The 27,863-nt window shown below is 42.6% G+C and overlaps 1 protein-coding gene across 1 annotated transcript; it reads right to left on the bottom strand.

The window, feature by feature from the left end:
• Positions 1-237: 237 nt before the first annotated feature.
• Positions 238-27,863, bottom strand: LOC115828364 (putative ATP-dependent RNA helicase TDRD12). The gene is given in 31 exon segments (XM_030792321.1): positions 238-317; positions 407-467; positions 654-807; positions 1,197-1,310; positions 1,489-1,593; positions 2,362-2,511; positions 2,917-3,089; positions 3,201-3,293; positions 3,423-3,630; positions 3,887-4,068; positions 9,816-9,897; positions 14,150-14,355; positions 15,011-15,150; positions 15,421-15,538; positions 17,125-17,253; positions 17,500-17,691; positions 18,211-18,338; positions 18,987-19,140; positions 19,611-19,796; positions 20,198-20,276; positions 21,053-21,068; positions 21,372-21,439; positions 23,094-23,180; positions 25,497-25,651; positions 25,653-25,748; positions 26,111-26,196; positions 26,372-26,427; positions 26,695-26,814; positions 27,300-27,436; positions 27,548-27,712; positions 27,840-27,863. Coding segments are annotated over 31 exon segments (3,744 nt in total).

Consider the following 27,863-nt stretch of genomic DNA (forward strand, 5'->3'; position numbering starts at 1 on the left):
CAGTTGAACGTTAAGTGCAAAAACATTTAAATGCTTGAACAACTCGTTAAAAGCGCAAAATAAATAAAAAGGAAACTCTCCTGATGAAAGCATAGATGGACTCAACATTACACGGTTTAACTTGGATGAATTATTAAAGGAACTGTACCACAATTTCACGTTTAACTAGTACTTAGTTGAAAACACATTAAACTGAACAATAAGTTCTGCAAAACTTGCAGTCAGATAACCATGAATTCAGTCACTGTCACTTTCAAGCTCACTGTCTGATATGACGTAGCATCCCTCATCTTTTGCATCCGCCACAAACCAGGGACCTGGAAACAAAAAAGAAAACATGGCACGTACAGAGCCTTTGACAGCTTTATCAACATCTGTATCTGACGTTTAAATGCACAGTTCTCACCATTCAGCATTGTCATTTCTTCCTCCCCAATGTAGTCAAAGTTATAGCAGACAAATGGACTCTGTTGTGGAGACAATACACATTTATCATGTTAACAATTACAAAACTGAACTGTCTTATTTTTTCGATGGTCTGCATAGGTATTACATGCCACTGCTATGTGTGGAGAACATTGTGTTGACTCAATACTTTCTAATATGCTGCAGAGAGAAAGAGGGAGAAAGAGAGAGAAAGGGGAAATATCTGCCTTGTGTTTGAGTAGTGTCTTCCAGTTTCTCTCTTCCAGTTTCACCAGTCTGATCTCTGGTTCATTACCCTCAACTGACCAAGAACAGTGCTCGGGAATGACATTACCCTGCAGCTCCAGATTGGCAAGGTAATGCCGCTCATTCACATAGGCACTGAGGACAAAACGCAAACCAACGATAATAATAATAATTATTATTATTATTATTATTAAGTCCACATTACCCTGTTATGTAAGAAATGGCAGCTATGTCTATGTGACATAAACAATGACATATGTGATTTAGCTCAGTCAAAATCACCCACAGGAGCAGCCTGTCATCCCACAGTAAGGTCAGTCATATTTGTCCTGATACATGAACATTTGCTACTGCTGTGTACGTCACTGCTGAAGTTTAGTTCAAACATACTGCTTTTTATTTCCAGTATCAACACATTGCCAGTCTCAGCCCCTCCCTTCCCACGCTCATGCTGAGGATAACACACACACACACACACAGACACACACACAGGTGTGTAACACAGATTTGACCCGTGAACTGACCTGTATATCACCCTGTCGGAGTAAAACTCACACCTCTGCTTATCAGGGCAGGTGAGCTTTATGTGAACAATGACTGTATTCTTCTTCTCATACCACTTTACTTGGGGGTGAAAACTGGGGGGGAGACAGGGAGAGAAACTATTACAAAACTGTCCAAAATTCTAAAAATAACCTTTAATATTAATCAAGCTGTGTGATGTCTGTGTGTAACATCCTGATGCTGTACGTGTAAGAAATGTTCAAAATTACCTCTGTGGATCATTAAGCTGTTTTTGAAGGTTCCACCCTGAGCTCTGGTCCAGTACTCAGGTTTTCCTCTGAAGCGTTGACCTTACTGGACAGAGGCTCTTCTTCAGCTTGGACCTTCAGCTTCAGAGTCACAGGAGAACTCTCAAACCTGACAAACGATACCACACCACACCTAGGCTCTGAACAGGCCGATATTATTGTGTTGTTGTTGTCTGGATATAAACAATACTACATCAAGGAAAGGGTGTATAACGTCTGTTTCCATCATGCTGTCTATTAGTGATCCTATTACTCTGTGTCTGTAGATGTGGCATGTTATGGGCAAAGCTTTGAGATGAAGGCCAATGTGAAGTGTGGTTAAGTCGGTAGATGAGCTGAGTTTACTATGGACGAGTCCTATTTTTTTATTCCTGCTTGTTTATTCCACATATGTGCATGTTGGTTCAGTACAACGTTTACTCTACAGGCATGTTGATCATTCTGCTTAACTTTACCAATGTCAACACCAGTGAGTTTATTCATCCATCTGGTTCGTTTCGGCTGTGAGAGGTAACTATTTCTGTCGATGCACACGTTTTCACATCTGTTTAACAACATCATGTCGGTCATACTTACATCTGCATTTAACAGCATCATCCCAAAGACAAGATTATGGGATATACGCGACTTTTGCAGGAACAGTGGGAAATGTAGTCCCTGTCAAGTCACTGCTCTTTTAAAATGTTGTAACTGATCTCAAACTAAACAGATGTCCTTCACGTGGATGACAGGGCTAAAAATCCATTTTAAAATGTCATGCATGGACATGGGGACTTTATGATGTCATGTTGTTTTGAATGCTTCATTGTGATCTTCAACATCAGTCAAGCTGTGTGTAACATCCTGACGCTGTATGTCCCGGAGATGTCAAAATTACCTCTGTGGATCATTAAGCCCGGTTTTTGGAGGTTCCACCCTGAGCTCTGGTCCAGTACTCAGGTTTTCCTCTGAAGCGTTGACCTTACTGGACAGAGGCTCTTCTTCAGCTTGGACCTTCAGCTTCAGAGTCACAGGAGAACTCTCAAACCTGACAAACGATACCACACCACACCTAGGCTCTGAACAGGCCGATATTATTGTGTTGTTGTTGTCTGGATATTAAAAACAAACACGGACAGGCTGTATACTGTTTCCCCTCATGCTTTTACTTTTTATTATGATTATTATGATTATTATTATTATTATTATTATTATTATTATTATCATCTCCATCATGCTGTTTATGCATGATTTTATAACTTAGCGTCCATAGACGTAGCACGTCAAGGGCAAAGTGAATGTGAAGGCGATAATGTTGGTGGCAGGAAAGGAAACAAGTAATTATTATTAGTGAAGCCCAATCACTGAACTAAAACAAATGCGACAATAATTAATGTTAGGTTTGCAAGACAGTGGTAAAGCTGCTCTCTGTGTTTTCCCTTTCCACACTAACAGATGGGCGTGGCTGGTCTGTGCGGTGCTGGAGTCTGCCTGGTGCTGGATCAGTTCCTTCAGCAGGTCCACATGCTGTGGATTGGTTGTGCCCATCCCTGTGGCCAGGATCTCATCGCTGATGTTATATTCATTAATGAAGGTTTTAAGACCAGGTAGCCGAGTCACTCGCACCTGTTAAACACAAGACATAGATGAGGAGTCAAAAACAACATCAGAAAACACTATTTATGCTAATGCGATTTATAATGACTGAATTTTCAGTGAGAACAAAGCCAATTTTACCATAGGATCAACCCAAATGGTGTTTCCTAGACTCAAGACCACCTTAGCTTGATGTAACTTTCCTTGAATCTTTTGACTGATTGCTCTGGTAACCTGAAAAAAGGAAAATATATTTAGCGTACTGTTGATGGTGTATGTAAAAACAGGTATCCATACTAACAACAATATACATATGTTTTTTTTGTTTTGTAATAAAACGGAATGTGGAGGGAGCAATAAGACCTTTGGGTTCCAGTGAACCTCCCCGTCAATGGGCTGAACTCTGCACACAATTATTTCCACAGCCTGGGGAGGCAACTGGTGGAACTGGGTGGGAAGCTGGAACAGCTGGTGTGATTTCACTTCCTGTGTGCGCCCCTCATCCAAAAAGTGTGCCGTCACACTGCTGAAGAGGCGGTCTCCTTTATCAGGTACTTCTGTAACACGCACCCTGCCATGGTAACAGAGAGACTTCAAATGTTCCCATGACGACACATATACTACCCACTACAAGCTACCATCAGCAACATGGTACCAGTTTTACTGAAACACTTACACAGCTGCTTATCTACAAAGAGACTGTGCTACAAGTCCCGTGATCTTTTCTGAACACAGTTTAACAGATAGGTTCACACTCAAGACCAATACATTAGGAAGAACATTTTATTCTATAACGTTCTTCTGGAAAGTGGCTAGTGCCTTGTTACCTGTGGTAAACATCCCGTTCTTGTATCCCATATAATTCCCCTTCCAGGACATCTTTAGCACAAAGTTTTTCTCTGGCGTAGTGAGAGCTCATCTGGGCCGATAAAGTCTCATAACAGTCGTCTTTTTGGCGGACGACACGACCATAGTAAACAGAGGCACTCTTGATGTAAAGGGGCAGAACCTTGGTGTGTTGTAAACACAAAAAACCCGTAAAACCTCCTTTGCATTACTGCGTGGAAAAATCAAGCATGACAAGCACACAAATTTAGAGTGTGTATGACTACCACAGACTACCACTGTCTACACACCGACACTGTATGCAGACTAACGCTGCTCACTCACTGACACTGTCCACTTACACTGTCCACAGACTAATACTGTTCACACACTGACACTGTCCACTTACACTGTCCACAGACTAATACTGTTCACACACTGACACTGTCCACTTACACTGTCCACAGACTAATACTGTTCACACACTGACACCGTCCACTTACGCTGTCTAAAGACTAATACTGTTCACACACTGACACTGTCCACTCACACTGTCTAAAGACTAATACTGTTCACACACTGACACCGTCCACTTACACTGTCCACAGACTAATACTGTTCACACACTGACACTGTCCACTTACACTGTCTAAAGACTAATACTGTTCACACACTGACACTGTCCACTTACACTGTCCACAGACTAACACTGCTCACTCACTGACACTGTCCACTTACACTGTCTAAAGACTAATACTGTTCACACACTGACACTGTCCACTTACACTGTCCACAGACTAATACTGTTCACACACTGACACCGTCCACTTACACTGTCTAAAGACTAATACTGTTCACACACTGACACTGTCCACTCACACTGTCTAAAGACTAATACTGTTCACACACTGACACCGTCCACTTACACTGTCCACAGACTAATACTGTTCACACACTGACACTGTCCACTTACACTGTCTAAAGACTAATACTGTTCACACACTGACACTGTCCACTTACACTGTCTAAAGACTAATACTGTTCACACACTGACACCGTCCACTTACACTGTCTAAAGACTAATACTGTTCACACACTGACACTGTCCACTTACACTGTCTAAAGACTAATACTGTTCACACACTGACACTGTCCACTTACACTGTCTAAAGACTAATACTGTTCACACACTGACACTGTCCACTTACACTGTCTAAAGACTAATACTGTTCACACACTGACACTGTCCACTTACACTGTCCACAGACTAACACTGTTCACACACTGACACTGTCCACTTACACTGTCTAAAGACTAATACTGTTCACACACTGACACTGTCCACTTACACTGTCTAAAGACTAATACTGTTCACACACTGACACCGTCCACTTACACTGTCCACAGACTAATACTGTTCACACACTGACACTGTCCACTTACACTGTCCACAGACTAATACTGTTCACACACTGACACTGTCCACTTACACTGTCTAAAGACTAATACTGTTCACACACTGACACTGTCCACTTACGCTGTCTAAAGACTAATACTGTTCACACACTGACACCGTCCACTTACACTGTCCACAGACTAATACTGTTCACACACTGACACTGTCCACTTACACTGTCTAAAGACTAATACTGTTCACACACTGACACTGTCCACTTACACTGTCTAAAGACTAATACTGTTCACACACTGACACTGTCCACTTACACTGTCTAAAGACTAATACTGTTCACACACTGACACTGTCCACTTACACTGTCCACAGACTAACACTGTTCACACACTGACACTGGCCACTTACACTGTCTAAAGACTAATACTGTTCACACACTGACACCGTCCACTTACACTGTCTAAAGACTAATACTGTTCACACACTGACACTGTCCACTCACACTGTCTAAAGACTAATACTGTTCACACACTGACACCGTCCACTTACACTGTCCACAGACTAATACTGTTCACACACTGACACTGTCCACTTACACTGTCCACAGACTAACACTGTTCACACACTGACACTGTCCACTTACACTGTCCACAGACTAATACTGTTCACACACTGACACCGTCCACTTACACTGTCTAAAGACTAATACTGTTCACACACTGACACTGTCCACTTACACTGTCTAAAGACTAATACTGTTCACACACTGACACCGTCCACTTACACTGTCTAAAGACTAATACTGTTCACACACTGACACTGTCCACTTACACTGTCTAAAGACTAATACTGTTCACACACTGACACTGTCCACTTACACTGTCTAAAGACTAATACTGTTCACACACTGACACTGTCCACTTACACTGTCTAAAGACTAATACTGTTCACACACTGACACTGTCCACTTACACTGTCTAAAGACTAATACTGTTCACACACTGACACTGTCCACTTACACTGTCTAAAGACTAATACTGTTCACACACTGACACCGTCCACTTACACTGTCCACAGACTAATACTGTTCACACACTGACACTGTCCACTTACACTGTCCACAGACTAACACTGTTCACACACTGACACTGTCCACTTACACTGTCTAAAGACTAATACTGTTCACACACTGACACCGTCCACTTACACTGTCTAAAGACTAACACTGTTCACACACTGACACTGTCCACAGACTAATACTGTTCACACACTGACACTGTCCACTTACACTGTCTAAAGACTAATACTGTTCACACACTGACACTGTCCACTTACACTGTCTAAAGACTAATACTGTTCACACACTGACACTGTCCACTTACACTGTCTAAAGACTAATACTGTTCACACACTGACACTGTCCACTTACACTGTCCACAGACTAATACTGTTCACACACTGACACTGTCCACTTACACTGTCTAAAGACTAATACTGCTCACTCACTGACACCGTCCACTTACACTGTCTAAAGACTAATACTGTTCACACACTGACACTGTCCACTTACACTGTCTAAAGACTAATACTGTTCACACACTGACACTGTCCACTTACACTGTCTAAAGACTAATACTGTTCACACACTGACACCGTCCACTTACACTGTCTAAAGACTAATACTGTTCACACACTGACACTGTCCACTTACACTGTCCACAGACTAACACTGTTCACACACTGACACCGTCCACTTACACTGTCTAAAGACTAATACTGTTCACACACTGACACTGTCCACTTACACTGTCTAAAGACTAATACTGTTCACACACTGACACTGTCCACTTACGCTGTCCACAGACTAACACTGTTCACACACTGACACTGTCCACTTACACTGTCCACAGACTAATACTGTTCACACACTGACACTGTCCACTTACACTGTCTAAAGACTAATACTGTTCACACACTGACACTGTCCACTTACACTGTCTAAAGACTAATACTGTTCACACACTGACACTGTCCACTTACACTGTCTAAAGACTAACACTGTTCACACACTGACACTGTCCACTTACACTGTCTAAAGACTAATACTGTTCACACACTGACACTGTCCACTTACACTGTCTAAAGACTAATACTGTTCACACACTGACACTGTCCACTTACACTGTCTAAAGACTAATACTGTTCACACACTGACACTGTCCACTTACACTGTCTAAAGACTAATACTGTTCACACACTGACACTGTCCACTTACACTGTCTAAAGACTAATACTGTTCACACACTGACACCGTCCACTTACACTGTCCACAGACTAATACTGTTCACACACTGACACTGTCCACTTACACTGTCTAAAGACTAATACTGTTCACACACTGACACTGTCCACTTACACTGTCTAAAGACTAATACTGTTCACACACTGACACTGTCCACTTACACTGTCTAAAGACTAATACTGTTCACACACTGACACTGTCCACTTACACTGTCTAAAGACTAATACTGTTCACACACTGACACCGTCCACTTACACTGTCTAAAGACTAATACTGTTCACACACTGACACCGTCCACTTACACTGTCCACAGACTAATACTGTTCACACACTGACACTGTCCACTTACACTGTCTAAAGACTAATACTGTTCACACACTGACACTGTCCACTTACACTGTCTAAAGACTAATACTGTTCACACACTGACACTGTCCACTTACACTGTCTAAAGACTAATACTGTTCACACACTGACACTGTCCACTTACACTGTCCACAGACTAACACTGTTCACACACTGACACTGGCCACTTACACTGTCTAAAGACTAATACTGTTCACACACTGACACTGTCCACTTACACTGTCTAAAGACTAATACTGTTCACACACTGACACTGTCCACTTACACTGTCCACAGACTAACACTGTTCACACACTGACACTGGCCACTTACACTGTCTAAAGACTAATACTGTTCACACACTGACACCGTCCACTTACACTGTCTAAAGACTAATACTGTTCACACACTGACACCGTCCACTTACACTGTCCACAGACTAATACTGTTCACACACTGACACTGTCCACTTACACTGTCCACAGACTAACACTGTTCACACACTGACACTGTCCACTTACACTGTCCACAGACTAATACTGTTCACACACTGACACCGTCCACTTACACTGTCTAAAGACTAATACTGTTCACACACTGACACTGTCCACTTACACTGTTTAAAGACTAATACTGTTCACACACTGACACTGTCCACTTACACTGTCCACAGACTAATACTGTTCACACACTGACACCGTCCACTTACACTGTCCACAGACTAATACTGTTCACACACTGACACTGTCCACTTACACTGTCTAAAGACTAATACTGTTCACACACTGACACCGTCCACTTACACTGTCTAAAGACTAATACTGTTCACACACTGACACTGTCCACTTACACTGTCTAAAGACTAATACTGTTCACACACTGACACTGTCCACTTACACTGTCTAAAGACTAATACTGTTCACACACTGACACCGTCCACTTACACTGTCCACAGACTAATACTGTTCACACACTGACACTGTCCACTTACACTGTCCACAGACTAACACTGTTCACACACTGACACTGTCCACTTACACTGTCTAAAGACTAATACTGTTCACACACTGACACCGTCCACTTACACTGTCTAAAGACTAACACTGTTCACACACTGACACTGTCCACAGACTAATACTGTTCACACACTGACACTGTCCACTTACACTGTCTAAAGACTAATACTGTTCACACACTGACACTGTCCACTTACACTGTCTAAAGACTAATACTGTTCACACACTGACACCGTCCACTTACACTGTCCACAGACTAACACTGTTCACACACTGACACTGTCCACTTACACTGTCTAAAGACTAATACTGTTCACACACTGACACTGTCCACTTACACTGTCTACAGACTAATACTGTTCACACACTGACACTGTCCACTTACACTGTCCACAGACTAATACTGTTCACACACTGACACTGTCCACTTACACTGTCTAAAGACTAATACTGCTCACTCACTGACACCGTCCACTTACACTGTCTAAAGACTAATACTGTTCACACACTGACACTGTCCACTTACACTGTCTAAAGACTAATACTGTTCACACACTGACACTGTCCACTTACACTGTCTAAAGACTAATACTGTTCACACACTGACACCGTCCACTTACACTGTCTAAAGACTAATACTGTTCACACACTGACACTGTCCACTTACACTGTCCACAGACTAACACTGTTCACACACTGACACCGTCCACTTACACTGTCTAAAGACTAATACTGTTCACACACTGACACCGTCCACTTACACTGTCCACAGACTAATACTGTTCACACACTGACACCGTTCACAGACTGACCACACACTGACACTGTCCACTCACAGACACTGTCCACACACTGACCAGAATAATGCCGGAGAATGAGTGCTGGGGATTGTCCAGAATTCTGCTGACTGAGTGCCTGTCTGCACAAGCACTGCTGTCCCTGAAATAGGAAAGAGACACTGGACATACACGTGGGACAGGACAAATACACTGTAGAGGAATAGAAAAATACACTGAACATCCATATATATATGTGTGTGTGTGTGTCATCTGGAGTTCCTGCTTGGCTAGCACTTTGTGAAAGCAACCACAGCAAGCTTGATTATTTCAACACAATACACACAGACACACACACACACACACACAGACACACACACACACACACACACAGACAGACAGACAGACAGACAGACGGACAGACAGGTGACAAATTAAAGGAAAAACCAACATAAGGTGTCTTAGTGAGATGCCGGGCCACTACAAGCTGCCAGATCAGCTTCAATGCACCTTAGCATAGATTCCATAGGTCTCTGAAACTCTACTGGAGGGATGGACCACCATTCTTCCCAAAGATATTCCCTCATTTGGTGTTTTGATGATGGTGGTGGAGAGCGCGGTCTAACACGTCAGTCCAAAATCTCCCATAGGTGTTCAATCGGGTTGAGATCTGGTGACTGCGAAGGCCACAGCAAATGATTCACATCATTTTCATACTCATCAAACCATTCACCCCTCATGCCCAATGGATGGGGGCACTGTCAACCTGGAAGAGACGACTCCCATCAGGATAGAAATGTTTCATCATGGGTGCTCACTCAGACCACCGTTGTATTGATTTGCAGTGACCCTTCCCTCCACTGGGACAAGTGGACCCAAACCATGCCAGCAAAATGGCCCCCACAGCATACCAGAGCCACCAGATCCCCTCACTGTAGCGGGGGAGCAAGCATTCAGGCCTGTACCGTTCTCTTGGTGGATGCGACACATGCACTGGCCAACTTGTCGAGAATATAGTGAATGATGACTCACCTGACCATATCACTTTTTTCAACATCTCTGTAGACCAGTGCCTATGGTTTTCACACCACTGAACTCTCAAATGCGCATTCATCTTTGTATGACGGGTTTATGCACTGCAGCCCTACTATAATATCCCTCTATATGTAACTGTCGACAGGCTGTTCTTGCAGATACCGTCTGATCACATCCTGCATTGACATTCTCAGTCACTTAGTCTCTGTTTTTCCTTACATATCGCACTAATGCACGAGCATCACGGTCATCAAATGTGCACTGTCAACCAGAATTGCCAATCCTATTTACTGTTGTCTTTCCCATAGATCTAAATGCAGATGTCACTTTAGACACTGTTCCCACTGAAACACTAGCCAGCTGAGCAGTCTTTTTGACTGAAGCTCCTGACATCAGTGTCCCAACGATGAACCCCTTTTCAAAGTCACTTAGATCTTTTCCTCTCGCCATCTTAATCCAAAATCGAGCTCAAATGGGCCTGCTCAGCATTTTTATACATGCAACAGAGCATGACTGGATGTTAATTGCTTAACTGTACCATGCAATGCACCTGCGTCTGCATTCATTATGTTTCTCCACTCATTTATTCAGGGTTTTCCTTTTATTTGTTACCTACGTGTGTGTGTGTGTATATATATATATATATATATATATAAAAATATATATACACACACGTGCGCACACACACACACATACATATGGACACACACACACAGTTGTCCCTCAGTATCCGTGGGGGACTGGTTCCAGGACCTGCCATGGATACCAAAATCCGCAGATGCTCAAGTCCCTTAGCCAGCTTGGTATCAGCACATCCCTGCGCAACTGGACTCTGGACTTTCTGACTAACAGACCCCAGTCTGTTAAGTTAGACTACCTCACCTCTTCCACTCTCACTTACGAACACTAAACTCTGTAAACTCTGTAGACACAAGACAGCTGTTAGTGCTGCTGTCCCACCACTGTCATCATGCAATACTGCACAATGCACTTTATGACTGCTGCTCTCTGCCCCCTTGTACATACTGCACATGTACTGTGACATTTGCACACTCAATCTACCTCATTTGCACATACTGCGCTTGTACTGCGACATTTGCACATTATATCTACCTCACCTCTCTCTTTTTTCACTTGCTATTTATATGTCTCCATATAAGATCTTCCCATTTAAGAATTTTTTCTACTTATTTATATATTGTCTGGCAACGGAGGATTAGCAAAGTAAGAATTTCATTGTACAGTGTAACTGCCTGTTCTGCTGTGCACATGACAATAAAACTCTTGAATCTTGAATCTTGAATCTTGAATCTGAGCACCGGCGTGCCACAAGGCTGTGTGCTGAGCCCTCTCCTGTACTCCCTCTTCACCTACGACTGCGTCCCTGTGCATGGTTCCAACACCATAATCAAGTTCGCAGATGACACCACGGTGGTAGGCCTGATCAGAGAGGACGACGAGACAGCCTACAGGGACGAGGTCGAGCACCTGGCTGCGTGGTGCGCAGACAACAACCTGGCCCTTAACACTCAGAAGACCAAGGAGATCATTGTGGATTTCAGACGTGCTAGGAGCAAAGCACACGCCCCCATCTACATCAACGGAGCTGTAGTGGAGCATGTACCTAGCTTCAAACTCCTGGGCGTCCACATCTCTGACAGTCTCACCTGGTCCCTGAACTCCTCCATCCTCATCAAAAAGGCACAACAGCAGCTTTACTTCCTGCGGAGCCTTAAGAAAGCTCATCTGTGCTCCAAGATACTGGTGGGCTTTTACCGCTGTACCATTGAGAGCATATTCACCAACTGCATCTCAGTGTGGTATGGCAACTGCTCCGCAGCAGACCGTAAAGCTCTCCAGCGGGTGGTGAAAACTGCCCAACGGATCACTGGCACCAAACTGACCACCATTGAGAACATTTACACCAAACGCTGCCTGGGTCGGGCGAAAAGCATCATCAAGGATGCATCCCACCCTCACCACGGACTCTTTACCCTCCTCCCATCTGGCAGGCGTTACAAGAGCCTCCGCTCCTGCACCAGCCGGCTCAGGAAGAGCTTCTTTCATGAGGCTGTGACCCTGCTGAACTCCACACCACAGCGCTAGCTTCATTTGCACTCCACTGCAATACCTGTACTCTATGCACTATCTCTGTACTATATGCACTGTTTCCTGCTCCTTTTGCACTGGCTTCCGCTCATGCTGCTCTGAGTACCCTATTTATAACTGTACATAAACATACTGTATATATTTTGTCTATTATATCTATTCAACCTATACATACACACTCCTCTGTCTACTCTGGCAGCTTCACCTCTGTGTAGAACATTATTTATTAATATACACACATGTACATATCTGTATATTTGCTCACCATCGTCTTAAATGCTGTATATACTGTATCTCCACTGTCTATAATGCTGTATATACTGTAAGATACAATATCACTACTGCAGTACTCACTACCTGCACTTGCCTGTAAATAATACTATGCTTTTGCACTTCTGGTTAGATGCTACTGCATTTCATTGGCTTTGTACCTGTACTCTGCACAATGAAAATAAAGTTGAATCTAATCTATAAAAAAAAATCTAATCTATAAAATGGCATAGTAGTTGCATATAACCTACGCACATTCTCCTGTATACTTTAAATCATCTCTAAATTACTTGTAATACCTAGTACCTAATACAATGTAAATGCCATGTAAATAGTTGTGATAATGCATTATTTAGGGAATAATGAGAAGAAAAAAAATCTGTACAAAAGTTGCTTTTTAGGAGCCATTTTTTCACAGAAACAAAGGGCGCACGCAACACAAGTAGAAAACGAATGAGATGCGAGGCGAACAATGCTCAGGAAATAAGTGCTGGAGAGAGACTGAGGATCTGTGAAATGACAGGAGGCACCAGCAGGGTATGTCAACACATCACTTCATTCATGTGTATTCAGCATAGTGCTCAGTGTGTGGCAAATTCAAGTTTTGCTATTTGGAACTTTCTGGAATTTTTTTTTCTTTTCTTTTCAAATATTTTCGATATGTGGATGGTCGAATCCACAGATACAGAGGGCCGACTGTATACATACATACATACGCACGTACTTACGTACGTACATACACACACACACACACGCACATATATGCATATATATATATATACACAAATTAACTTACAAACATACATAGAGAGAGAACAAGAGAGAAAGAAAGAAAGAAAGAAAGAATGCGAGAGAGAGCAAAAAGACCTATCAACAGTACACTAAAGAATACTAGAGTAGAAACTCCAAACTTATACCAAAGGTGAATGTTAAGTGACATTTCAAAGCCCGTGGGACATAAACTAAAAAAATCACACTGTGTCCTTTACTAGCTCAATGACCTGCAGCAGCCCGTGCTCTTCAGGTATCCACACAGAGGTCTGTCCGTCTTCTGCTCCTCCTTGGCTCGCTGCACCCCACGGGCAAACTGCAGGAGCTCAGGGGGCAGCGAGGCATTTGTGCGCTTCAGGTAACGCAGCACCCCCGGAATGTGACGAGCGCTCCGCTCAGACAGCAGCAACACAGACTGAACCCCAGGACCTGTGCTCTGTCATGACACAACACAGAGGAGCCATGTGCGGCCCATGTAAGGGTATACAACAATCACACACTCTCAAACACTTATACACACAGTAACACACGCACACCTGTAGATACGCACACGCAGGCACACATGGACACAGGCAAATACACAGACAAAAAATTAGGTGGAGTGGAGTCTCCAACTGGTCACAAGCAGTGAATTCACTTCTCGTTTTCTAATACTGCCATCTAGTGGCTGATTTGAATATCACCACCTCTGTAGTCAGAGGCTCATCGGTTCTATGGTACATTTGGAAGCTAGGGCTACTTGACATTTTGTCAAATAAAAATATACAAAAAATATACAAATACAATTAGTGTAATACAAGCAATAACTATTTGTATAAAGATCATTTGGTGGTATAAAACTGCAAACTAAACTAATTAAAGCATTCCCAATAGTAACACACATTTATGAATTGCTCTCAGCACTCAGTACTGATTGGCTGCTGAAGTTAAGGCCATTGCACTGAGAATAATTTTGCATTTTGCCTTGTGTTTTACATATTGGAAACTGTGTTGCCCAAAATTCAAAGTGAAATTCAGCAGACATGTGCACACACACTTTAAAAGTCCACAGAGGAGTGTGTGGGTGAAATGATCTGGAAGATGGCCAGTACCTTGTCAGAGAGGTTCCGGAAGTTTTCAGACATGCAGAGGAGTCGCAAACCAAAAAGTTTTGGGGAGCTTGGGAACCCATAGTGAACTACACACGTGGCATCTCTGATTCCCAGGGCCTTCAGGCACTCATTGGTGGTCACTGGGGAAAGATGGTGATTTAAAAAATAGAACAAAACAGGAATTGTGTTCTGCCTCCGGATAAATGGAGAGGTCTACAGAGAGAATTTTGTCTGGTGTGGCAGATATGACTAAAGCTCTAAAAAGAAAATTAAAATGTTTACTCTCTTCATAAATAATTAACAAACTCCAAATTGTTCTACTTTTGAGCAGCCCTCTCACAAACTTGACAAGAATCGAGACAGACTGAATGCATTAAAACAGCTCCGCAGTAAAATAAGGTTTCCTTTACCCAGAATGACTTGAGTGTCAGGCCCAATGTCTTGGTTCCACAGCTGGATGACAAAGTCCAACTCAAAAGTCAAACCCTCATGTGCCTTTAGTGAGAATGCTGAGGTGCTGGTGACAACCTGGAGGAAAAATATCATAATAAACAGCCAGATGTCAGTCAATTCAAAATTAGTTCATCTACCACAAGGGATCGGTGGGCACTCAATTAATTACTGGGGGAATGTATAAAGAAAACAATTTTTGTTTATGGAAAACAACCGTAAACTAATGCTATATATATGTGTGTACATGTATGAGTGTATATATATATATATATATATATATATATATATATATATATATATATATGTGTGTGTGTGTGTGTGTGTATATGTGTGTGTGTGTGTGTGTAATACTTTAGCTATTATTCTTAGCATTTCTTCTGGTGTTAATGTAGTGCTGGCAGGTGGTGACAGATTTCAGTCCATTTTTAGCTTGATACTTCTGTATGTAGTATATAGTCTATAGATGGCAGCACGGTAGCTCAGTGGTTAGCACTGTCACCTCACAGCAAGAAGATGCTAGATTCAAATGTGTGGAGTTTGCAAGTTCTCCCCTTGTTTGCGTGGGGTGCTCCGGTTTTCTCCCACCATCAATGACATGTATGTTAGGGTCAGTGCACTGGCAAGAGGAGTTGCTCCCTGGGCGCGGCACTGCGGCTGCCCACTGCTCCTAATGTGTGTGTGCTCACTGCTAGTGTGGGTATACAGGATGGGTCATATGCAGAAGTTGAACTTCACCACTCACTGCTCCTCGTGTGTGTGTGACCAATATAGAACTTTGCAAAAAAGTGTTTGCACATTCACTTACTTACCTCCCCCCACTCCTTAAGGTAAAACCTTACATTTTCATTTTTTCTTGCAATTGATTAAGAGAACAATGAAGAGAAAGACAGGTTGACAGCTAGTTAGTGAAGTCAGAGCCATGCTATTACAACAACATAAAGTTAAACTGCTTTGCTTATAGTTTGTCTCAATCATGATTTTCAGTAGCTGACAGCAACCCAGAAAAAGAATCCACAACATCAAGCAAAAGTTGAAAAAGTAACTTTTATCGAAACATGGTTTCCTTGGAGTACGTTAAAGGTGACAGACCAGGTGCTGACTGCAGCTCTCTTGGTGCTACATCATAAACTAACTTTGCATTGCCTCCTTATGAAACTGCATGGACCATGTAAAGCAATCAAACACAAAGGAGAGTCTAGGAGAGAATGGTAGCAGAGCTGCAGAAGAAATATTTAGCAATCGTCCATACTAATGAGAATTAAAATGTCAATAAAAAGAATTCTTAAAATCTCACGACAGCATATAATTTTCAATAAACAACATCTGACCTGGAGGGGGGAGGTTACACATATATATATAACTCACCTGAAAACTGATATTTGGCAGATCTGTAACCCCTACTCCAAAAAGTCAGGCTAATGAGGTGCTTTGTATCTAAACACTGATATTCATCAAGGGATGTTTTGGTTTGAGCGAATCACATGTGATACAGCATATCTTAATTACATCTGTATTGGCCAGTTCTAATTTTTGGAGGGATGGCAAACAACCCCACCTCCCTGCAGAATCAACCCTCAGGAATCAGCTAAACATGAGAGTGAATGAGTTACGGACCAGGTTAATAAGGTGCTTCACACACACACACACACAAACAACCGCACCTTGTGAACATGTTCTACCTCCTCTGGAGAGTTAGCAATGATCAGGGTCTTTTGGGGTAAGGAAGGATTGAAATCCAAAGAGCTGAGCAGAACAGAAGTCTTAGAGGAGTCCAAACAAAGCAGGACGACCTGCAGAAGACACACACACACACACACAAACACACACACACACACCTGTGTGACCCACTGACCCACAGAAACACAAACAACTGTTCCTCGCCAAATCCTAAATGTTTGTGTGTCCCAAAAAAGATACCTACAAACAACAGTCATTGTCCATTTATATGTCATGATGACTAGTCTTTTTGTGGCTAGAGTATTTCCACTAGGGGGCAATATTAAGAGATAAGCTCAAACCCACGAGAGAAGACAAACCTGATGAACTTGGCCATATAGGGCAGCCTCCTCTAACGCAGTGATTATCACGTTGGGGCTGAACATGTGCTCTCTAACCAAGCTGTCCAGTGGCGGCGTCCAGCGCTTAGCAACGGAAATGATCTGCCGCGGGCAGGAAACCCTCTCCTCACTGCATACCAACTTCTTAAAATGCTGTAAGATAGTCTCCATCTACAGTCAGAGAGGGAGGAGGGGGGGGGGATGGGGAGCGAGGGAGAGGTCAAGAGGCAAACACAGAGAGAGGGAGAGTGGGGGGAAGGGAGAGAGAAGAAGAGAGAGACAGTGAGAGGTACAGAGGAACAGAGGAGAGAGGGACAGAGAGAGAGAGAAAGGCAGGGAAAGGGGGAGAGAGAGAAAGGGAGGGAAAGGGGGAGGGAGACAAACAGAATGAAATGGAGGAATGGAGGGAAAAGTAGTGTATGTTCAGGTCTGCGTCCGTCTTTGAATCAATCATTTCACACTTTACCTCAGCAGGTCCCTACCTCCAACCAAGCCACACCACTGTCTGTGTGTGTATTAAACTGTACATAAATCATGTGCCATACTATCACTATGTATACGTAAATTTGGACAAAGATCGACATTCAGTAGTGTCAAAAGCACATCCACTGCGGAACACATCTAGTCCAGAACACAGAGGACATGTCAGGGCATGTTCTCTGTTCCTTCCATGGTCTCTGCGTGTCTGACCTGGGCAGGGGTGCGTGAGCAAAGCACATCAGCCTCGTGCAGTACCAGGTGGCATAGCCGCAGGAAAAGGAAGCAGTGTGCAGCCAACAGCCTAGCCATGCTGCTGGGCGTGGTCACCAGCAGCTGACCTAGGACAGACAGACAGACAGACAGAGAGAGAGAGAGAGAGAGAGAGAGAGAGAGAGAGAGAGAGAGAGAGAGAGATTTCACAGTTACCAGGGTAGTCACATGCAAATCCTTATCTAAAGGGAACCTGTGTTAATATTACCCACCCTGTGTAAAATACCCTGTTTTGTAAAAGACAACACTAATGTGACTGTGAATTCAAATGGTTCACTGGTTAGGCGAGAAATCTGTTATGGTAACATTGCTATAACATTTCAGCTGACCCTCACTCATTGATCAGAGCAGACATCTAAAGGCACTGTTGCTGAGAGAGTTTTATTCAGAAATAAAAATCCAATATCACATAGAGTCCTGGTTTAAATACAATGATGGACACTGGACACTCTGTTACAAACTCCTCGTCTAAAATCAGTGTTTCTGATATTTCATCACCCACACAGCCATAGATGTCTGTCTACACTACCTCACCTACTGATCATACAGCCCAGTCAAACAATCAGAGGCCAGATCTAAACTGTACCATTCAGCCTGGAGTCTCAGCACAAAGATTAAGGCATGTCAGATGCCTCGGGCCACAACACAGGAAGTGCAAAACAGGGGAAATCAGCTCGTTTGAAACACTAAATAAACTCGTAAGAGCTGAATCTCACAGTTCTTCTGGATCTTGAAGTTCGTGGCCTCGTCTTTGCCCAGTCCGATTAACGCTGCAGCTGGGTGGAGGCACTGCGCTGCCTGGCTTTCCTCCAATAGCTCCATCACCATCTGCACCTTTTCCCAGCCAGGACAAAGGATGACTGACAGAGGCTGGAGGACATACACACACATACCAGCTGTTTGTAAACTATCATTAAACTATAGGTTTGGATTTCTCAAACCCAGCACTCCTCCAGTGATGAGGGTTAAGTAAACATGCCCCTGCAGAACTGTGATTATATTTAGGCTTTTGTTCCAGCTCTGTTAATGCAACCCCCCTCCAACCAGTCACAGTCCTGTTGAACTTCTGAATAGACAGATTTTCCTTATCACACACACACAGGAAGTTATATTAATTAGCGCTGTACAATGTTTGAAGATGGCTATCCGCAGCTAAGGACTGGGATAATTCTGATACAGAAAAACAATCTGGTTATTTATTTAGTAGTTGTGTTTTTTTACTCAGAAATACATTCAAATTGTAGTTTCAGTTCAACTTTTATTTCAAGCCTGAAAATAACACAAATGTGGTAAAGTATTCTCTCTGTCAGTGCGTGTCTGGAGCGTCGGTGATAACTCACTCCGCTGTGTGCTGACAGAGGACTGTAGACAGATGAGAGCTGGATGTGAGCTAGGAGTGGGGGCAGATAAGAAACTGGGTCCTCCCCACTGTGAGACACCAGAACCGTGTCACATCCGCGTGCCACGCTGGGCCAACAGTAACTCTCAGCTTCTCCTGGACCTGCATACTTCCTCCTCAACAAGAACTGAATTTACAAAAAAAAAAAAACAGAGCAGTGAAAAGCCTGGACATATATACGCCAAACTGAAGTTCAACAAACATCAAATGCTATCTCACAAGCGATGAAATTTCCACTAAGGGGGACAGATGTACACACAAAAAAGCACAGACATTTAGGCCTGGTGCCTAAAAATGCAGCACTGGACAATTTGTTTCACATTTTGTTCATTCTGGTCAAATTTATGAACTGTGGAAACATGTGAACTGAGCCAGATCAGGACGTGCAAGAGTATTTACAACTAATACAAATGCAGAAAAAAACCAAACAACGCAATACATCACAGTGGAAAAAAAAGAAAGAAACCAAGACTGAGGATAAATCCAAAATGAAGCAGTCTTCAGTGATGACAGCGTCCAGTCCTGTACCTTTCTGAAGTTCTCCGTGATAGGGGCATGGGAAAGGGTCACGCAAGGGTCAACTGTGATGGCAGAATGTACCAGAACCCTGTGTCCGGCATGTTCCGGGATGAGAACCTAACACAGAGGTCACATGGAGTACTTCTCTTATTTCCCCTCTCCTTCCCTTTTTTTCAGAACAGAAAATCTCTCCCTTAAGTGTTATGCCAAGCATTTTCTCACACCTCGAGTGGTTTAAGACACAGTGATTTAACAGTGCACTACATCACAGTGAGTGAGCGGGGACAGACATGTCTCTTTTCCACTACGACGGTGCTGGTGCTGGTGCCCGTGCCGGTGTGGAGCCAGTGCTGCCTTGGTGCCTTTGAGAACCGGCCCTCATTTCCACAGGTTTGGGAACCGAACACTACATAGCGAAAGTTTGGGTAATTTCCGTGGGGAAAAAATAATGTCGGACAGAACGCATTGCTTGCTCTTTATAAATTTACTTTTACGCTAGGCTTCCACACAGCGAAACACCTCACGAATTTTGTCCCAGAACTTTTCGCTCTGGGGGCAAAATTCATGAAAATAGTAAGTCACCTAGCTCAAAAGTTAAAACGAGTGTTTAAATGAAGGTCTGCATGAAGTGGTTTAATTGCACCAGCCAGAGCCGAGAGAGAGTGTCTTTTTCTACCACTCTGGGTCCGACTACGTTCATGTAACATGTAAACAACAGCCCGTATTGATGTAGACACAAATTGTTAATCATGCATCTTTTAATCATATACATATTTACATGCTACAAATATCCTTTAGCCTACCGCTACTTGGTCAGACGTTTTTTGTTACTCCCGCCTCTCTAAAGAACGTCACATATCAAACGCTGAACTGATTGGTTCTCGCATGGTTTTTATTTGCATAGCCTCTGACGTCAGCGGTTCCAACTTTTGGGACCAGCATTTCTGTGGTGCCGTGCCGGTGCCAGCTTTTCGGCTCCGGCACCAGTATTTTGTCAGTGGAGAAGCGCGGGTGCCGGTGCTCGATCAGGCACCGGCATCGCGGCAGTGGAAAAGGGGTAACAGTGAGACAGAAAACTTGACCCTGGGTCACACACCCATCTGCAGTCAGCAGATGCCAACCAGACCGGTGTGACTGCTCAGACATCCTAACCATGCTTTTCTATACAGGGCATCGACCTGACTGCTTACGTTGGTGTCGAGTGAGTCTGCATCTGGGTTAAAAGGATCTGGATTAAGTAGCTGCAGCAATCTGTAATCCATCAAAAATATGTACTCAATACACAAACAGACACTCAAACACAAACACAAACACACACACACACACACACATACACACACACCTGCAGACCTTTGTCGCGTATTCATGATTGGGAGACAGAAATAAAAATAGAAATAAAAATACAAATAGAAAAGTGGAGCATTTAATTAGGAACAGCTATGTCATATATACAGTATATCATACTAGGGGCTGCAGTTATGCACTGCATATACAGTTAAGCCCAAAATTATTCATACCCATGTCGAATTTGAATTTATAGTGAATTTTTATATTGACCAATAGGTTTCATCTGGATGGAAACGACAACAAGCGACAAAGGACAGTAAGACATTGTGTCAGAGATGCCAATGATAAATTTTAACTGTTTGTATAGTTTTTTTTTCCACATTTTTACTAAACAGGCCATGTCCAAAATTATTCATACCCTTTGAAATTGATGCGAATTTTTGAGAGCATGCAAGCTCCTATACTATTACAGTAGACACTGACCAGGGAGGACTCCACTTCTCCAAGACGGGCACACAAGGCTCACCTAGACTTTGCAAATAGCTCACCTGGACAAAGAAGAAAGATTTTGGTGATCCGACCACAGAATTGATGACCAAATGCCTTCTTTTCTGCCTTGGAGAAGTGGAGTCCTCCTTGGTCAGCGTCCATGGAGACCAGCATTGTGCAGTGTATGCTGGAGTGTCTGCCCAGAGATGTTGGTACCAGAATTGCTCATATTCATCAGGATGGCCTTGGTGATGATCCTTGGATTCTACTTGGCCTCTTACACTGCCATTCATGCCAGAGCAGGGGTCACTTTTGGCATCTTGCCCCCACCTTTTGAGATTTGTCACAGTGTGGAACTCCTTGTACTTTTAGATTATGCTTTGCACTGTGGCCACTGGCACTTCAAACACTTGGATATGGCTTTATAGCCTTTCTCTGTCTTGTGAGCAGCCACAATGTGCAACCGGAGGTCCTCACTAAGCTCTTTGGTTTTGGCCATGATTTGCCATTGACCAGTGACTGACTAGAGAACTGTTCTCAATTTAAAGTTGATTAGAATGCACCACAACATGGTAGAAATTGCCAGAACCATTTGGAATGATATAGGAGCTTGCATTTTCTCAAAAACTGCATCAATTTCAAGGGGTATAAATCATTTTGGACATGGCATTTTTAGTAAAAATGTAAAAAAAAAAAAAAAAATTCATAGAAATAGTTATCATCAACACCTTCGACACAATGTCTTACCGTCTTCTGCCACTTGTTTATGTCGTTTCCAACCAGATGAAACCTACTGGTCAAATAAAAATTCAAAATATAAATCCAAATTTGGCATGGGTGTAAATAATTTTGGGCTTAACTATGTGTGTGTATATATGTATATACATACATACACACACACATGCATAAACATGTGTTCATATAATTTCTTCATAGCCCACCCATACACAGCTTCTATGTAATTTAGAGACTCCTCAGGGTGTGGACTGGGGAAAGTAGATATGTCTGAGTGGGGGGGTATGTTTGACTAATGCTAGGCCCCAGTTAAGCTCCAGTTAAAGGGTAAATGAATGAGTCCCTACAAACAGTTTTCTGTCTGGAGGTCAGTATTAAATCAGTACATTCCTACCTTGCACAGGCCAGCTCCTCTTTCACGTTCTGTCGCTCTTTTAGATAACTTTCTCCATTCAGTTTTACAGAGGAACCACCGCTGTCACTGATGGACACACACACATATACGTGCATGCATACACGCACGCACGCACACACACACACACACACGCACACACACACACGCACACACACACATATACGTGCATGCATACACACACACACACACACACACACGCACACACACACACACACACATATACGTGCATGCATACACGCACGCACACACACACACACACACACACACACGCACACACACACAGAAGCAGAGTCTTTCTTTAGAAGAGTCTGTGTAAAGAGTCTGTGACAGGTCTTATGGAAAAACTTCAGCAACTGTATTATGGGCCCATAAACACAAGTCTATGTGCCAAACTGTATTTCACAGAAGAGACATAAAATAATACATAAACATACAACAATAAACAAATTTAAAACAAAAAACAAAGAAAAACAATGTCATGTAGATAAACATCTTTGAAGTTAAGTACGTCATGTTACTGCCATACTGAACAAAGAGATATGGAGTTTTCTCCTGAAAGCCAAGTCAGAGAACACACTTGGCTTCCTTCAGTATACAGCCTTTACATATTCTCCTGCTTTATATACCATCCTTGACGACATGATAACTGCCATCTGTAACCTGAGCTGAGTCATGTTTCAGGAATCTTGTCTACACAGAAGAGGCTCTCATAAGTCTAGCTTCTGTGCTCATCATATAAAAGTCACATGTTATCTCGCACTGGCTCCCCCTTCCCCTTGACACACTGTATAATTCTGCATATGAAAATGAAAATGCCGATTTGAAGACACTGCTTGGAAGTGAAAAACACACTGATAAAAATAAGCGCTGAAAATGATATTAAACACATAGAGAGTCTTTCCTTTTTATATGGTGAATTAGTTCTTTCAAAAATAAGTCCCTTTTTGTTCCTTTTTGGGGTTTACTAATGCTATATCAACAGTTGAGATTCAGGTGATATACCTGCACTTAAAACAGTGGAATATAACTTTTGCTACAATAGAAAAGCAGCAAGAGAACAAACCCTGATTCAAAGAGATCTGCATAGTCGGGGTGAAAAAAAAAAAACACACGGAAGGGTGGGGCGCACATACCAGTCAGCTAGCATGGCCTCAGACTGCAGAGTAGGAGGAGACGTTTTTCGTCTGGTCTCTATAGACTCCAGGGGGGGGTTCCGGAGGGCTTTCATCCTCTAGGAGCTAAAGTCGGCCATAGTAAACATGCAGTTCATTAAATTCAGGATTCACTGTGCAATCATATCACTGAGATTAGAAAGGAGGAAAATCAAAAGCTGCAAGCCAGTGTAACAACGCTACAACCTCAACACATCCACTGTTCTGACTCTACTGAGGACAATGGGCTTTTCATTAAATTGTTTAACTCAGTCGGGCTCCACGGCCCTAATTAGGATAAGCCGCTTTGAAAATGAGTGAAAGAGAGTGAACTTACTCTGGGAACCAGCCGGGTGTGCAAAGTGGGGTTCAGAAACTTCATACATCTGTGGAAATGATGAGTCATTGAAGTCACAGCCTGTCATGTGATTCTTTTTATTTAAATAAGCTATTTGGTTAAGATTACAATCTAAACTTCATAAGCATTAAAAATGAATTCAAATTTTTGCTTGAGAGCGACCGGAGTATTTGAAGTGAAGAATACACCTACATCTTTTTGTGCTCCTGTGTCTCCAGATATTTTCTCAAGCTGTGTGTCAGAGAGTCCTCATCACAACACGTTCTCTCTACCAATCCTCCGCACCCAGCCTAAACAGGAGAAGTCTCAAACATTCATACAACTGTGCATGGTTACAATGTTGATCATCATAGAGCATAGTGTCTACATTTGCATGCATTCATATACTTTCAGAGACTTTGGGGAAAACAGACTAAACCTTGGCAAGTCACCATTACAGAACATGGCAGATTAGAGTGCAGATTAGAGAACCAAATCACAGTTTCCATCTGACAGTCCACAGCTGGGACTGAGGGATTCTGTCGCCCTCACCTGAGGTGCTGTGAGAGATATGTCCTCCCGACCTGCCTCTACTGGGACAACAAAGAAAAAAAAGATCCTGTCGTTATGTTGGCTCTACTGAGCATTGGGGGGGTGGGTATAATGCGTGTCTGTATGTATATAATGCATGTACTCTTTGTCTGATTGGAACGGGACTGGGGTCAGGCCTCTTTTATTGTACTCCCCCATTAAGAGACAAGCTACTGTTTAACAGTTACCCATGGTGTCACATACCACGTTCCACTTCTTCTCTGAACATAAAATGTCTCGGTAGAACAAAGAGAGTAAAACAAAACCTACCCTACACCCTACGTGACAACTAACATTTTTCACCCAGCACCAGAGGTGGTGCTCTCACCCATTATGATGTCATCTCTGTGGCCTTCCTCAAATAAGAAGGCAGGAGGAAGTGATGTTGCTGCATGGAAAACATTTGTGGCTAGGAATTTGTCAGGGCTGGAGAAGATGTCACATGTCAGAGACACAGGGTGAGGGGTCAACTGAGCTGTTCTGTGACGTCACATTTGTTTTTGCACTTGAAAGACAGGCAAATTTCTTCACCACAAGATCATCGTTCACACAGATCTGGGAAATAAACACATACCATAACTTAACTTTGGAAAAATACAAAAGTCACAGGTGACAGGTCAGACTGTGTAACGGGGCTGAAGTTTCCCTCCAGTGTGTGAATCACACTAATTTACTAAGTATTCAACTCTCACTGATATTTGAAGCTAGTGTGAAACCACTCTTTATCTTTCCAGTTACTCCTGTATGTTGAGTGTATTATTTGTCATGTTTTTGATTTTGCACATTGCTGTTAAGTCCAGCAGAAAGGTTAAAAAAAAAAACCTAACGGCTGTGGTAAATCCATCATAAGCGTTCACTTCTTATCAGTAAACATTCCCTTTGGAATCCATTTCATCACGCTAACCCTGATGTCGTACCTTTACATTCTGGATGGTCAGGTAGAGTTGAATGGCAGAGGATCCCATATACCTTCCACACAAAACTGCCTGAACCCGAGTAGAAGCTGAAGAGAGAGAAGAGGGCCCATGCAAAAGTAAAATCATGTATCTCTATAGCCTAACATATCAGGGTGCTAGAAGGGTATCTGAATTTTTGTTAGAGACCTACAGCAAATAAAGAGCATTTTCCATATGCTTAGGTAATTTCATGATACATTAATGAATGTGAGGTACGCTCACCCTGTATAAGGTTGAGTAAGTACCGTGTAGCTGAACTGTCCCAGTGACATGATGGCCTGGGATAAAAAACAATGGTTGACTTCAGCAACTTTTGGTAAAAGTCAGGATTACCCTACAGAAAAAAAGACTGGAAATATCACGGCTACCAAACTGTCAGTGCTTTTAATGGTGAGCTCATTAAAACGATACGACTGACAGAAAAATCTAAAATGGTGGAAAACCCTCATTTCATTAAGTCTTAATCGTCTGGAAAATATTATTAAGCTAATAATGCATTTACCAAACAATTAAGATTGTGTACTGTAATTTCACAAAATTCTTACACAAGTTCTGCTTTCTGTTCACAAAGGGATACTTGAAGTCTCATGGGTTGAATTCCTGCCAGTTCAAACTTCTGCATCCAAAACGGCAGCTCCAGAAACTGATCAAGAGCAACTCTCACCCTGCAAGGTAGCAAAAACACCCACCCTCATTTGCCTACGGTCTGGACATTGTTACCAGGGCGATCAAGTATCATTCTCAGTTTAAGTCACTGTATGCTGTTGTTTTAAAATGCTGATGAGAGAATCATTTGTTTTCCAGGTGTAGGCTCACTTCCGTTTGAGAGAAGACATGGGTTTCTCTCTAATTCTGCTTTTATCTGCTCTGAATCCAAGCCTAAGCAAGTGTCAAAGTGCCACTGGAAACTGACTTCTACATTTCATTTTAAAAATGGAAAACACCTTATACTTCAAATGACAGTAACTTAACACGATCAAGACTTAATTCTGTCGTGATACAGCAAAACTTTTCTCAACAGGATACAGTACAAATAAACTGTGAAGATATCTAAGCATATTAGCATTCGTCTCAAGCACACAATGAAATACCTTCAGGGCAAAATAAACAATGCCCCAGGTAATTATTTTAATGTGTGTATCACACATACTCATCTTTATGAACTACAATGCGTTCTGCGTGGTCCACCAAGAAGCACACAGCTTGGCCGTTTACAGTCCCCAGAAGCAGACTTTCCACGACAGCCCTACACCAGTTTTTCTGGTCCGAGTGAAAAACCACACATACCTGGCAAGGAAAAAAAAAAAGATTCACACAACATTGAGTTTAATTACAATGCTGTGATCCCTGGCTAGGTTTCAGAAGTTCACTGGTAAATTCATTTAAGGGGGGGATTACCTGGCCTTCTTCTAGTGAGTTCAGCTTCAATTTTTGCTCATCAAAATTGACATCATGGTAGAATAGGTTCATCTTAACCTGCAGGTCCTCGTAGTCTTTTGGACTGTGTGCTTGGACACAAGGTCCTTTGACAATCCTACCCCACAAACAGCTAGGGTCCTCCACCTGGAAGAAAGCACGGACATGTTCCAACGTGTCATTGTTTTGTAATGACAAACAACTGAACCGGTACAGAGGGGTCAAAATGTTCTTAGATCTGTTTATTAAACCATTCAACAAATGCACAATTTACCTTAAGAACTGATATTTCCAACAT

This window comes from Chanos chanos, chromosome 15 (assembly GCF_902362185.1).
Source record: "Chanos chanos chromosome 15, fChaCha1.1, whole genome shotgun sequence".
Taxonomy (NCBI): domain Eukaryota; kingdom Metazoa; phylum Chordata; class Actinopteri; order Gonorynchiformes; family Chanidae; genus Chanos; species Chanos chanos.